This window comes from Dermacentor andersoni, chromosome 1 (genome assembly GCF_023375885.2).
Source record: "Dermacentor andersoni chromosome 1, qqDerAnde1_hic_scaffold, whole genome shotgun sequence".
NCBI lineage: Eukaryota > Metazoa > Arthropoda > Arachnida > Ixodida > Ixodidae > Dermacentor > Dermacentor andersoni.
Window position 1 is genome coordinate 193,695,111 of NC_092814.1, and position 15,548 is coordinate 193,710,658.

Below are 15,548 nucleotides of genomic sequence, written 5' to 3' on the forward strand. Positions count from 1 at the left end.
ACACATTGAGGAAGGGGGAGCTGAAAGGTTTTGTCTTGGTAGGCAGTGCGATTTCCTTTCTACTTTGTGTATGTGCCCTTAACATTTGTCATGTATTGTAAATAGCTCCATTTAGATAAGTTGATTTAGATTTAGATAAGTGTGTAAAGGACCTCCCTCTTTTTTCTACAATAAATTCTGACAGCAGCTTATTAAACACTTCAGTTCTCAATAAAAATATTTGTTGTATAATCAACTTTTCATACAATATGCCTCATCCTTTAGTGGAATAATCCTTTTTCCCCCTATCTGTTATTTTTGTCCTTGCCATAAAATTAACAATTTATAACTAGTCCTGATAAGTGTCCCTTGCAATTTATTATCACTGATGTGCTGCATATTTCATGAAAGTTGAGGCTGTACTAACAACATGAAGCTGCATTACATTTCTTGCTTTGCTTTGGCCCATTGCAACCATACTTATTAAAATGTTCAAAACTGTACAAGTGCAAAATATATGTGCTAATACTACCAGTTAGGGGTTTTGATTCCGTAGTTCACAAAACAGATGACATTCTGCTAGAGTAATGTGAAGAAGTTTTAGAGGCCGCTAGCCTTTTAGAACTGCCGCCTTCCATTGATGGGCTAACAGTGTCAGGGTGTGAGTGGAGAAGCTGATGGGCAAGTAAGCCTGTGGCTGACAGCGGGCAGGGAGTCCTTTGCCTGTATGTGAACCATTCATGTGATAGGCAGTGCTACCAGCCTTATGGTCAATGTAGAGTACAGTTCTGGTGTATTGGGAGCATTACTTTGTGGAATTGGCTTTGGCAGATCTAATTTGATTTGGGTTGTGGTTTCTTGTTTACTGCAATGTTAACATTTTTTTCCCTGGCTTTTGTCATTTTGTAAGTAAAAAAATTGTGTAAACTTTACACTTAAATTTTGGCTTAAGAGAGGAGTACATTTTATGAAACCACAATAGGCTACTCAAGTTTTAATTGAAACTTCTATGAATGTGTTGAGTTGACCTTTACGAAATGTTGCATTACAACAATCTGCTTGCTACTCTTAGTGCCTCTGAAGGAGCTTTAGCATTTTTAACAAAATAGTTTGTTAACATAGTAAAATAAAGCTGTTTTACTTGCAGAAATATTAGTAGCTGTAGAAAATTGTGAGTTTGTGCTGATTTTGAATTGCTTTTAGCACCAGCAACGCATGGTGACATTTAAAAAACTTTACAGGGGTGACAGAAGTCTGTGGTAGTAATTACTTTTTGCAGTAAAGCATTCTTATATCATAAGTGGAAGGACACTGGCTTTCATTTTTACACTGATGTATATGTTTTTTCTGGATAAAGATTCACAGTGTACAGCTTTTGGTAGAACATTTTAATGATTTTGTGGTATCAGTTATTACATCTAATTACTACATGCACTGTCAATCTACTGTATCATTTCTTGGCAAACGTAAAGTCTTTCTATGATGTACCATACTTAATGCAAGCAGGTTCAGCATGAGCTAGCCATCCCATGTGACGAGTGTTGCTGTCATCACTCTTTAGTTATCATGCACAAATGTCCGTTGACATTTGAATAATTGTCATCGTATCAGTCATCTTGCAAATACAATTTTGCTTTGTTACATGCTGAATTTTTCCTATCACTTTTATGGTACTACACCATACCATATTTGCTTGAGTATAGGACAAGAAGTTCTGGACTAAAATGTGAGTTCACCCGTAGTCATGGACTGAAACGAGTGAATAATTACAACCTGCAGTAGTACTGTAGCATGAAGCAAAAACAAGAATATAAAGTCTACATTACTGAGCAAGCTAACCCTGCTAATCGCAGACAATATCAGATCTCGATGAAGGGCAATGTGGGAAAGTACACAGAATGTGTGGTAAAAATCTCGTGCTTTAATTTTCCACTTTTTTCACCACAGGAGTGCAGCTTGACATAATTTACGGTTGCCTTTTTTTCTCCAAAGTGGGTTTTGAACATTGGACATTGAACTTTTGTATTCATGCTTGACTCTTATTGCCACAGTTTTGCAAAACTTTTTGCTTGTCATTTTGTTGCAACTGTGCTTTTGATCATTTTGGTGCAGAATCCATATTTGAAGTTCTATCCATCATGGAATTTTTCATGTGGTCTTTTTTTGTGAAACGGTTCATTACTATCATGCTGACAGCATTGCAGCTACTATCTTGAGTATACTTTTTCTCAATAGTTTGCACAGACAGGCTTGCTCCAGCTGACAATCTCAAGTGGTTTGCTAAAATGCACAGGGTGGCACACACACCATCAGAGGTACCTCTGGTCACACTAGCTGTTCGTTTCTGGACTGTTGTCTGGTGCTATGGATCTGTTTTACCACTCCAATAGTTTTGTATTGGTGTTGGTGATGTTTGTGACAATTTTTTCGTCATACTTGCAGTGGTGCACTTTGTGTAATTTTTTCACATTATTGCATGATTTGTGGCTGTTGCTGTGCAGGGCTGTCAAGCAGTTTTTTTCTTTTGATATTGTCTTGTTTGTCTTCTGTGGTCCTGGAGACTCTTGGAAGGGGTTTTCAGTCAGTGTCTAGAAGCGGTGAGAGCACATTGCTTGGGGCACATAAGGCATTTTGGAGCATGCCACAAATGGGGCATTTGTTTTCCAGCAAATGCTGTGGCAAAGCTCAGTGTTTTTTTTTTCCTTTGCTTTAGGGCAAGAATGCTAATGTTTAACTACTTTAGCCACTGTCACTGCTGAGAAAATAAGGTATAGGTCTATAGCTGTGCTGTGTGCTGAAATTGCACATTTCAAGGGTCAACAAACATGCAGTATGCCAGCCAGCGTATTAATCTTAGTTTACATTGATATCTTTTTAACTGCGATAACACCAGAAAACTGTTCAGGGCAGGCTAAATGTATTCATGACAATTCACAGCTTTGTTGCCTAAGTAGCACAAAATCCTTCACAAAGTTTTGCAAGCTTGACAACTTGCATAATGGGAGGTTGCTTTTGGCAAGCTCACATTTAGCTGTTGAAATGTACTAATAAGTTGCCTTCCATATTGCACTTGCTGTGTAAACTAGATTCTGTAAAAGCAACTAATGCATGTTTGTTTTCATTACTAAGCATAGGGTTACTTTTTGAGAATAGAGAGCATTAAAGTACAGGATATGGTCTGCATGCAATCTAACAATTGGCTTCCTCTACTACATGGTCTCACATGTTCAGGTACTGCTGCAGGGTTTAAAACCTTTATTCTGATGCATATGGCAAGTATGTAAGGTTTTTCAGGTGCATTAACATATTTACTAGTGTCATAGTGCCATCAGGAAATGCTCATACAGGTACTCATTGCATGTTAGTCTTGTTTGTTACTGTAAATAACAGACAGGACTGAGGATTATCTTGCTATTTCAAATTAATGCCCACTAAACTGCATGGTTGGTGAGCACTTGCGCTGTCTGTTTTTGCCTCTGCTCACACATCCCTGTCTTTTGTTTCTTTCTTTTGTTCTCCTTCTTCTCCCGCTGTCTCTCTCCCATTCTTTTTAGACAACGTCCACGCTGCACCTGAACGAAGTAAAACGGTTATTCAGGTGGACCAAGGTAGGCAGGGAGTACCTTCTTGACTGGCCTCACCAAGCTGTCTTTTTTTTCTTCTTCCTTTCTTTCTCTTTCTTGCTTACCTTCTTGCTTGGGTTTTTCTGGTGTGCGCTGCAAACACCTTGCTAAACCAGCACTGAAGGTCATGGTTGTGTTTGTGTATTGTGATGTGGTGATGTGCTTTGCTTAGTGGTGTGTACACTGTTGCTAGTTTGGTGCATTGGAGCTCGAAATACTGCTGGGTTCTGCATGTTGTACAGGGAATAAAAGGTGTGCATCCCTACGGTTGTAAATACTGAAGCTTGCTTAGTGTCCAAGATATCCTTGATTGTATCACTCTACATAATTGCTGCTTCTTGACAACTGGACTTAGCTGAATACCTAAAAAAAGAAGGCCGTAGGTTCAAAATGGCATTATTGTTTAGCACATAAAATGAAGATATAGTGTGTTTTTACCATACCATTTCATCCATTTTATTGTATTCAGTAATATGAGGTACCAAAGAAAAGCGTGGCATTTTTTCAAGTTATAAAGGGGCCCTGCAACACCTTTTCAAACCTGAAAAACAACAGAATAAGTGTGATGCCTTTTAATTAATATATTCCCGAAGAAATTTTTTTGAGAAGGACCTACTAATAAAGTAGATTTAAAAGACCACAGTGTTTACTCTCATTCCCCCTCAACGCTACATTTCCTCTCAACTGGGCCAGTGCCGATAGCAATGCCTTACCTATTGCTCCTTTCTTTCTTTATACGGTGCACACACGGTAAACCTTCAAGATTGGCATCTGACAAAGGTGCCTGAGAGCAACAAAAAAGTGGTGCGACCAACCACTGTTTCCTAGAAGATTGGAGGGGAATGCATGTGTGTGTGAAGTTGGCTTTTGTGTCACTGACAGCAGCAAGAGAAGAGGGGGGGGGGGGGGAAGAGAGCATTCTGTTATGTGGGATTGTGTGGCTCCCTGCTGTATGTGGTGGAACGATATTTGGTTCACATGTTCATGGTAGCAATGTCAACAGATCATGAATGTTTTTTTACCATGTTAAAAAGTGTTGCAGTGCCCCTTCAATGGGAAAATAATAGCTTGAATACAGGTTGGATGAAGGTCTGGTGGTAATATCTAGAGTGCACACGTTCTTGGTCATGTGCAAGTATATGACGTATGTTTCCTGCTTACCTGTACTCTCACCTAATGCAGTTAACTAGCTCTTGTTTCAGCATGCAATGTAGTTGTAAATCCTGTGTAGCAGCATTACTGGTAATATAGCAGCCAACTATGCTTTGGTGTAAGTGCTTTAAAACGTTTACAAAGCAACCTTTAAATTTCGTTCTTCACTAACAGTGAATTGTATTCTACTTGACATCCTGAAGTATCCCTGAAGTTATGCATCTGTTGACACTGCAAAATTCTGTGAAGTAAGCTGACCTGCAGGATGGAAATCTTACCAAGTTTCTTTACAGATGCCTCATTAGTATTTATACTCTAAAAGATTAGAGGGAAGTGCATTCTGACCCTCATGCCTTTAGTGGTGCTTTCCGACCCTTTTGAAGTGCTGCTGATTATTCTTGAGATTTGTATTTAACTTTACATGTAGACAAATGCAAAAGGAATGACAGAAATAGCATAAAGTTCACATAAAACAAGGTTGTGATGCCTCCAGTTTGTCAATTTTGTGGAACAAATTTTATTAAACATTTCCAGCTTCAATGTAATCCTTGAAATTTCAGCTTCTATATTTCCAGTTAGCTCACTAGATAGTGACTGGCCTCTAGGATAATTGTCACGAGTTGGATTCCTGAACTGTGATACATTTTTTCCAGCTTGTTAAATTTCTTTCTAAAGACCCTTGTGGGTTTCCTAAGAAGCATAATGCTACAGTTGGGTGAATGGAAACTTCGTAACACTGTGCTTAGTGTCACACATTACTCCCCCCCCCCCTCCCCCCCTCCTTTGGCTTCTGGATTGGATTGGCGCAGCTCGCTACGTGCGTGCGCGTGCTTTTCCGAGCGCAGATTGGTGTGCGCCTGGTTTCTGCACTAGGCTGTTATACGAGCGCAGATGGGTGCGCGCCTGGTTTTTGCACTAGGCAAAAACCAGGTAGTAATGTGTGGCACTAAGCTCAGTGTTACCTGGAAACTTTTCCTTCTCAAACTGCAGAAATCGCTTCACATGGTTGGCAGTTATTCAACTGAATCGCTTGTCGTTGTTTTCCATTCCTCTGGATTGATTCGGCGCGGCTTGGTGCAGGCGCACAGACTTGGTGTGTGCCTGCTTTTTGCACTGGGCTTTCAACATATCGCTCATTGCTCACGCTTATATATAAAGACGAAGTGAACGTCGCTTAGTGCGGAAGTGCTGCGCCGTGGATGTACCGTCTATGTAAGCGCGCAGCAATGCTGGGAAACATTCATACAAAAGCAAAGGGTCAGAAAACTGCACTTTATTTTCCATTACTTTGTCATGTACCCTCACACTGGGTAGCGCCGAGCGATCGCTTCTAACAAACGCAGAAATTAATCTTTGCAGCGCGTGTGGCCATTGTAATTAACTCCCACCACAGCCATGTGAGGTGCGACTCCAGCAGAGGTGCAGTTGCCCTGCAGCCGCTGGAGAAGGTGGCGCTTCACTTTCTGCCAATAACTTTCTATTTTTAAAGCGAAAGCTTTACTGGCTGCAAACTTGCGATTTTGCTGTGGCCATGCTCCGAGGAAGCACATGACGTCACACCACGTTCCTCGTCGTTGCGCTCGCCTCCGCTCGCTTCGCCAGCTGAGTCGCATGCCTGATAACATGTCGGAGGATTGAAAAGGAAAGCTCGCGTGTGCCGCAACCACAGTTGAGGCGGCAGTATGGACGGCGACAATTTTGATAAACAAAAGGCCTGGAATCAACATCGGAATGAGATGAAGAGGAAACGAATCACCCAGGAAACAGACGAACAGCGCGCCAAACGACTGGCTAAATGCCGCAACATAGCTAGGCAACCAGACTAACCTGGACTTGCAATCAAGATTAACCAAGGATAACCATGGCCTTAGCTTTCACTACGTATATCCTGGCATAGCTGAGATAAGCCACTGCCAATTTTTTTTTTCGTGTGAATGCCCATGAGGTTGTGTGGGATGAGCTGCTGGCGCGACCCCCACTCGGTTGGCCTCGGGAGGATTGTGCAATTGATGAATGCCTCCTTCACAGCAAGTGAAAATGCAATCGAGGCCGCCTGATGACGGGCGACAACGTTCCACCGAGCCGCCAAAATTACAATGGCATTGCAGATCGTGGACCATAGGTAGACCATGAAATCGGGACCATGGGACCATCACACAGGTATGATCTGCATGACCACCGGGGAGCTCCGACTATTCAAGGTCGACCGACAAGACGCGGCGACGCTAGGCCCCATTATTGCAGCAAACGTTGAACCGGGGCCATCCACAGTGCCATCCACAGTGCCATCCACAGTGATGATCGGCCGCATACAACTGCATCCCGAACTTAGTGGATGCTAACGGAGCGAGCCTCCCTCTGCAATGGGAAACAGTAAACCACAACGTGAACTTTGTGGACCCGATCACGGGCGTTATTGGCAGAAAGTGAAGCGCCACCTCCTCCACCGGCTGCAGGGTAACTGCACCGCTGCTGGAGTCGCACGTCACATGGCTGTGGTGGGAGTCAATTATAATGGCCACACGCACTGCAAAGACTCATTTCTGAGTTTGTTAGAAGCGATCACTCGGCGCTACCCAGTGTGAGGGTACATGACAAAGTAATGGAAAATAAATCTGTTTTCTGACCCTTTGCTTTTGTATGCATGTTTCCCGGCATTGCTGCGTGCTTACATAGACGGTACGCTCGCGGCGCAGCACTTCCGCGCTAAGCGACGTTCACTTCGTCTTTATATATAAGCGCGAGCAGCGAGCGATGTGTTGAAAGCCCAGTGCAAAAAGCAGGCGCACACCAAGCCTGTGCGCCTGCACCAAGCTGCGCCGAATCAATCCAGAGGAAAGGAAAGCAGCGACAAGCGGTCGTATAAAAGCCTAGTGCAAAAACCAGGCGCACACCAATCTGCGCTCTGAAAAACGCACGCAAGCACGTAGCGAGCCACGCCAATCCAATCCAGAAGCCAGAGGAGGGGGGGGGGGGTAGTAATGTGTGGCACTAAGCTCAATGTTACCTGGAAACTTTACCTTCTCAAACTGCAGAAATCGCTCACATGGTTGGCAGTTATTCAGCTGAGGAATTTCAATTGAAATACTACTATAAACACATGAACTGTTACTCTAAGCTAAAGATCTGCAGACATTCAGTCATCCTTTCACTCTCCCAGTAATTGGAACAATTGCAACAAAGTGATGTGCATTAAAGTATTTATCTCGGGGACTTGTTCAATATACCTTAGCTTGCACCTGCCTCTCGGCTCCTTCATGGCCATTGCATCTATTTGTTAATTTTTTGCATATCATGGTCTGATTAACTTGCATTGTGTAGTTTTTGCACCTGAATGAAGGTATGAACAAGCATAAAAGGTTCAGCTGTCATGTTTCACATAAACAGTGAGACCAATCGCCCACCTCACATATGCAGTTAGTAATTTACATGCTTCTCAACTTCCTTCTTGCTGGGTTGCTGTGCCACAGCACAAATTATGTATCTGGTTTCATGAATGTTATCCTGGCAATTGTAAGAACAAGACGTGCGTTGTTCTTTTTGGTTCTTGTTTAGAACTGTTTCAACCCTTTGCTGTCACGTGTCATGCACAAGAAAGTTTCTTCCAATCGAACCTCATTTTCCAGGCTAATTATTTAAAACAAAGCTTTCTTTGCCTCTTCCTTTCACTTTTCTGCTCCTTTTGCTGCGGCTGCTCTCTGACACACTGCATCGGGGTTGGTTGGGAACATGTACTGTAATGTACATGGCAGAGTCACAGGCGAGGAGTCCATGAGACCTGTCCAACGAGAACTCTCTGGGCGTCACCACATTGTCCTCTCGAGCTACCTGGCTGTTGCCACAATGCCCTTTAGAACTCCCTGGCCATCAACACAATGCCATCTGGATGGCTGTAATTACGTGCGACTCCTCCGCAAAAGTATTGAAGAAGCAGCACTGCTTACCCGTGTACTCACACGCAACAGCCAAGAGAAAAGATAGATAGAATGGTAGAGAGGAAGTAGAGAGAGGAGACAGATAAGGGGTGAAGCCAACGGCGTCACGGAACGGCTGAATAACAATGTTGGTACTCTTGGCTCATGGCAGCTTGTATACACAAGAGGATCACAGGAGAGGTCAAGGGCGCTGCCTGTAAGCATGGCTTATTTGGAGTCTCATAATAGAGGAACCACTACTACTAGACATGGCTAAAGTTCTAGACAAACTGGAAAAACTGAAATTCAAAGTATTGTGTGGCGCATTTCTGTTATTTCTGAAAAACACCGTGCAAGTTTGTTCATCAGGCCGACGACTGATGTAGGGCTTGCAGACCCAAAGCTGCATTAAAACACCCCAGTGTCAAGACGACATTATTCAAGCAACCATCCAGAAAACCAACGCTTCAGCCCCGATGCAATGCACCATTTGAGGCAGTGGTAGTGCTTACCTTCTCGCAAACTACGTACAAGAATACCTAGAGCGAACACACGCAAGAATACCTAGAGCGAACACACCTCATTGTGTGTTCTATGTGTTACGTAGACAAACACAAATGATGTGTGCAAGGTAACATTTAACATCACCTCACGATTGTTGTATGCCACCACCATTACTGCCCAATATTGTCAATAAACGCAAACAGCACAGGAAGCTTCACTTACATCGATTCCCTCAGTGTGTGGGATCTGCATAATTTTTTTTGTCTTTCTGTTTCGTTAACCTCTAATGCCAACTTCCAGTGACCCTGTGAGCATGGTTCATAATTTTGGCTTTATATAAGACGTTGAACAAGTCTCCAATAAGTTGCAAGATTCAACATATAAGATTTTAAATATATTGTAAGTTGGCAGCACGTTCAAGCTTAACAGTTGGCAGCAAGTGGGCTTAGGTGGTTGCAGCAGATCAACACGTGACATTTTTGCTGTATTTATTTTATGAAAATAAGTCAACCCAATTCTATGTCTCTGAAGGTGATTCTAGTGCTGAATCGGAACAGTTCAACGCAGAATGACTGCATTCCTTCATTGAGTAGTGTGCAAATTTCCATTGGCAGAGCTGACTAGTCTGACATTGCCAGGGTCTTAATTAAAATTGTGAACTTTGCTTTTATTGTGTTTGTGATAAGGGTGTTCGTAAGGGCATTAATATTCAATTCGTACTACAAATTTGTGATATTCACCAACCCTGGTTTCTGAGCTTCCTCCTTTTTTTTTTTTTTTTGCAACAACTTCTCGATAAAAGTGTGGCTAGCTGTTCCAAGAGGTGCGAGAATAGAAGCACCTTCAGTCCCATCAGAAGCATGATGAGTAGTTTGTTAGTGACGTACATTCAAAGCAAGCAAATGAAAAATGCAGCTTCCATCATACATTTCTAGTGCAAAGAGGAGTTGGACAGCAGGCCAGATTTCATTTACAATTATGCAAGTAAAAACAAAAGCTTCAAATTGCAGCGATTATGAGACAAAAAGTACCAAGGAGAGAGTCTTCTGCTGCGAGACCTGGAGTAAAAAGTCTATAGATTCCACCTTGAAGAATATTTGCAGCCAGTGTCAAACATTTGTTGTTCTAGTTCAGTGAAAGTGGTTCATTTCCACTTCAGCTCCAGATCGAAAAATAATGGTTTAAATAGGTTTGTATCAGTTGGTTTGTTTTTTATTAATGTTGCTGGAAAACAGAATAAATAAACTTTGTGGAAAAACTCAATGGTGCTTCGGAGCTGCATGAAAATACTGAATAAAGTACGCATTCTGTTTTTGAGGGTATATAATAGCTAAAAAAAGAAGCAATATGTGAGAAGCAGTACATCATTTTTATTGCACCTACTTCAGTTTACATGCCAGTGTCACCAAAAGCAACTGCCCAACTAGGAAGTGCTTTTTCATTTCAGTGATTATACAAATTAAGGTCTACCGGCACCGGTGAACTATTTGATGATCACCAATTTCAAACTCTTACGGGTGTATTACCAAAACACCTGCTTCCCAATTCGACACATTGAAAACCGCACTAACAGTGCTGCCACTTATAAATATGACAGCAAGCTCGTTTTTGTTTACAAATGAGACAACATGGTTGGCCCACAAGTGTGGGCACTGCGTGGATGAGGAGCTCAAGAGTATGTGGCTAGCCCGAACTGAAAACTTTTTTTTTTTTCCAGTTTCGTAGCAAGGGGAAAAAATTTTAAAAAATTTCAACTTTCTGGTTCTGTTCCCTTTTGGGCAAAAATAACCTTTATCGGTTTTCTGTTTTTGGTTCAGTTCCAGTTTGATACTCTGCTTGCAGCTGTGCCTTTCATTTGCAAAGTATTGATGATGGACACTAAAATGCAAGGGACCACAAAAACAAAGTTAATCACAGATGTATGCACTGAATTTGCATGTCTTCATGATGTCTCAAATATGAAAAACTGTTTGGATAAACATTCATGTCAGCAATTGTTAAAATCGCTCATAAAGCAGGTAGGTTCGCTAGCTTGAGCACCTTAGCGCTCCATTTCTTCATGCAGCGTTGTATTATCTAACATCATGGCAGCCGTTTAAGGATTTTGTTATTTATTTTGACCATTCGATTGAAGCACAATAAGACTTTGCAGAGCAACATAGCTGGAGTTTATCACAAAGTTAATGTTTGTAGATTAATCTGGTTTTTTTTTTCTTTTTTCACGCTGCTTGAAGGGGTCTGTGCAACATGTCAGTTCCCCCCCTTTCTTTTGCATTCCAGGCCTTCATGATCTTTTCTTCTCTTTGTTGAATTAAGGTGCATGCTGTCCCATCATTGTGAAGCACAACAAAAAAAAGCAAAAGAGACGCAGCACATTGCACATGCTGAATCGACAAGAAATGTTGCAAAGCTTGCTTAACTTATAAAGTTTCCATATGCACCTATAGCATTTTGTGCAATGCATATGCATTGCACAAAATGCAATAATGCAAAAGCAGAAATATGCAAGTTGTTACATATTCTCACAATGTTACTTGAAGATACATTGTGCAGTGAAATAAATCATTCACAACTCTCATGGTGAGGCATATGCACTAGTGTAGTCATCGAGACAATTCACCTCATTACAAGGGACGGTAGTGTTTGCTGAAGAGCAAGCAATGAAACAATAATGAATGCTGTAGTGTGACTTTTTCTTGCAGTATTGGGTGCTAGGTAATAGAAAAAGCAAGCAAAATAATTTGTGCTGAAGAGTTTCAGTGTATCAAGAATGACAAGCATTGGGAAGCACAGCATTATTTAGCTATTTTCTAAAAAGATTGAAAGGAACACCAATCTGCTTCTTTGTGGTGCTTCAGTTAATCATTAGATTGCTTACCAATAGCGCTAGTGGCTGACAGTCAAATTCCGTGATGTAATTCACATTATTCTGCTTTGCAGCATGATATTGTGTGCATGCAGGAAAAAGGTGATGAAAATTATCCATATGACTGGAAGAGTACCGAGGTCTAGTAGCATGCCCAATTCGGCATAAAAAGTGACACATGTGAGCATTTCGAGTCTGCACCTTCACTCAGGCCCAAAAACATTATAACTTAATCTTACCAAGGCACAGTACGCAAACAATGAATGCAGCAAGTGTAGCAACCATGATGCAACGTGGCAGCAACTGCAAGGCATCTTTAAGCAGAAATGAAAACTGACAATTTTACTACTAGCCCTTGCAGTAATCCCTTCAGCACCTAATGAATACATGTAGCAGACGTTAACATACCGGGTTAAAAAATAAGAAGAAAAATAACATTGGAATTTTCAATTAGACCATTTCATTCTTTAACACCATCGGGACCGATTAGTCCCTCTTATAGGAACCAACCAGTTAAAAAAAAAAAATCATTTGATCCTTGCCGTATGTAATCACTGCGTCACAGAATACGAACATTAGCACTCATAGGCTAGATATGCCAGCATAATTTGGCTCACCAAAGTAGTGCCAGTGTTTTAAAACAGATAGGTCAAGTTTTATGACAGGTTTTCTAACAATGATAAACTTAATTGACAAGCAAAAGTGACAAAAATTTTAGGGGGTAATAATTTGCAAAAGTTGAAACCTTGCACATATTATGATCTTTCGGCAGATTTCAGATTTCTAAGGGATTATTGTATCTTTGTATTTTAGTACTTTATCCTAAATTTCACAAATAATGTTAAATGATTTTTAGATTTATCACTTCTGCATTGCATTAAACCAAAACAAAAGACGAATTCAGCTACAATTGGACTTACTGGTACTGCCAATCAGCTAACATCGTTAAAGTAATAAAATCTGCAGCCTCTAGAAAGATAACACATTTGTTTTGGGTGGGGAAAGAATTAAAATGCTCCCCTTCTCGTACCAACTCTGAATGGTCACCAGGTGTCTTGGAGGCCACAGGCAGGAATGGCACTCTTGAGCGAGAAAAGTGCTTTTCGTACCCTTCTGAAGCTGCTGTTAGTACCGCTTCCTGGTTGGGGTAAAATAAAGATAATCTTTGCTCTTTGCTTTCTCCTTTCTACTTTGGGAACAATTTAAGTAAATGAAGCACTTCCTTACCATATGATGCTCAAAACCATCAGTAATTAGTCTGGTCGGTGCACTTCTACCAACCTCTTTATTTTCCCCCTTCCTTCTAATGTTCAGTCTTATGGGTGGTAATGAGACTTTTGGGTTGGAGTTAATTAAATCTTTCAGAGAAGCAAACTTACAAAATTTTGCAAACTGTCAATTGTTTGTAGAGCATGAGCTATGCCCTCACAAGTGATTAAATAAAAGATAACACAGCTGCCCGTCAAGAGATTAACTGTAGCCTATGCCTGATTCTTGAGACAGTATTATAGGGTTGATTTACTGCTGGCTGTGCATTGTTTTCTTGTATTAAATTTTCTGCATTTTGCATGTGGTTCTTAGGTGCATACTGTAGGGTTCGAAAGCATGTGTGTAAAAAAATTTTTGCTTGCTATGCCCACTTTTCTTGTTAGACCTTGAAAGTAGTGATAAAACTTGCTTTGTTGATCACCTGTGATGTAACATGATAGCAGCCTGTTTTGTCCGCACTGATGAAGGTGGCCTGCTTTGCCACACAGCAAAGTTATCAATGTGCTTCAGACTTTCCAGTCGTAACTACAAACCAGCAAAAAGCTTCTATTAGTAAAAAATTTCATTGAGTGGTTAAAAATTACTTCTTCCCGCTCTCCACTTTTTTCTATCAATTACCCAAAGGCATAACACAAGGCTGTCATGCATGGGGGAGGCACACAAAATAATGACAACTGTGAAACGTGTTGGATGTTCTAATATATGAGTGGTATAGAAGCAGTGCACTTATAGCCACCGCTTGATGATGTGTGCCCCACCGGGAACCTGTGCATTCTGTATCAAATGTTTTGAAGCCACTGCACAAGTGACAGTATCTGTTGCTGGCGAGGGCTCTTATGGCCCCCTGTGCATTATAAAGTTTGGGAGGGTTAATACTGCTGCCTCTGTGAATTTAGGCAGGAGAGTGGTTTAACACAGTTACGGCAGCAATTCTTGAATCCCAATTCCTATGTGCCACATGTCACACCACTGGGTCACATGTAAAGGTGGTTCAGATGACCCACCGATGGATAACTTGTCACAATTCTCAAGTATGTCATAGCCTACTTGGTTAGTTATGCTCCTTCTAGCATTTTTTTAGCTCCAGAGAGATGCTGCCCTAACTCACACAATCAGAAGCAGCAAGACTTTTTTCCCCATCCATTGATCTTTTGCAAAGATGTTGCTTGCACACCACAGGAAAGACAAGCACAATTGCATAATGGGAATAACCACTGTGACCCACCTATGTGACCCACATTGTAATCACACATAGGTGGTAAAATAATGGAAGATATGCTGAGATTCCAGTATGCGGTTCAGTGACAGGTCTGGTAGCATTTTCAGTGGCTTCAAAGCTTTCGACAAAGACTGTGCGTCATTTTCTTCTACATCCTTTTGTAAAGGTGCACATGCTGGGACAGACTGAAAAGCATGTCATTGCTGCCTGTTTCAAGGCATCCTCTTGTGGGGCCTCGTATCCAGTTCATAGCTCTGTTATCCCTTATCATGGAAATCACCATTAAACATAGTATGCTCAAGAGATAATGTCAGTCATACGAATAAACTGAGGGTGAGAATGTATGTTAGCCTTCTGTCATTTAACAAAAATGCTTCACTTCTTCTTGCCAATGCCTGTTGGTCTTTTGAACCACTACTTGATGGCTCACTAGTAACAATGGCTTTTTCGTATTTTCACATAGCTCACCAAAGCACATCTACTTTTGAAAATTAAATAAGCATAAGAAAAGGTCTGCCTATAATATTTTTTATATAGAAGGAATGCTGGAAAATCTGAAGCCAAGTTACGAATGTCACTTTTCCTCATCATCTGCTATTGGAACAATGTCCCGCACTGCACTGTTACTCTAATTTCTCTGCCTGCTTTAGCTTTTATGTTTTGTCATCTGCTGGCATTTGCTTATTGTTTGTTTTATCACTGACTTCAAATGCCTGGAAAATGTACCTGACTTGGAAAGCATGACAGCTTCTATAAAAAAGACGATTGCAGTGCAAATCCTCATGAGCAAATCTGTCTAGAACAAACTTCACTTGTATGATGATTAGCTGAATTTTTTCGAGAGTCACATTTATTATAGATGAAGTTGGATTTACTGGTGCTTCACAAGACTTAATGTATAGGTTTGTTTTGCATGATGAACATAATTGAAATGAGTATTCAAAATATTTAAACACTCAAGTGGAACTAATTATTTAGTTCAGTAGCACTTGCGGTTGGTGTAGTCAATATTTTAGCAACTT

At 41.1% G+C, this 15,548-nt stretch overlaps 1 protein-coding gene across 14 annotated transcripts in view; it reads left to right on the forward strand.

Moving 5' to 3' along the window:
- The window catches only part of CaMKII (Calcium/calmodulin-dependent protein kinase II), a 289,855-nt gene that overhangs the window by 244,161 nt on the left and 30,146 nt on the right, over positions 1–15,548 (forward strand). For 9 of the 14 annotated variants that reach the window (XM_050194726.3, XM_050194728.3, XM_050194722.3 and 6 more), the window contains one exon: positions 3,534–3,587. The exons of the other annotated variants lie outside the window; for them this stretch is intronic. In XM_050194726.3, the coding sequence (XP_050050683.1) occupies positions 3,534–3,587 (54 nt within the window). The remainder of the gene's footprint in view (positions 1–3,533; positions 3,588–15,548) is intronic. 14 annotated transcript variants of the gene reach the window in all.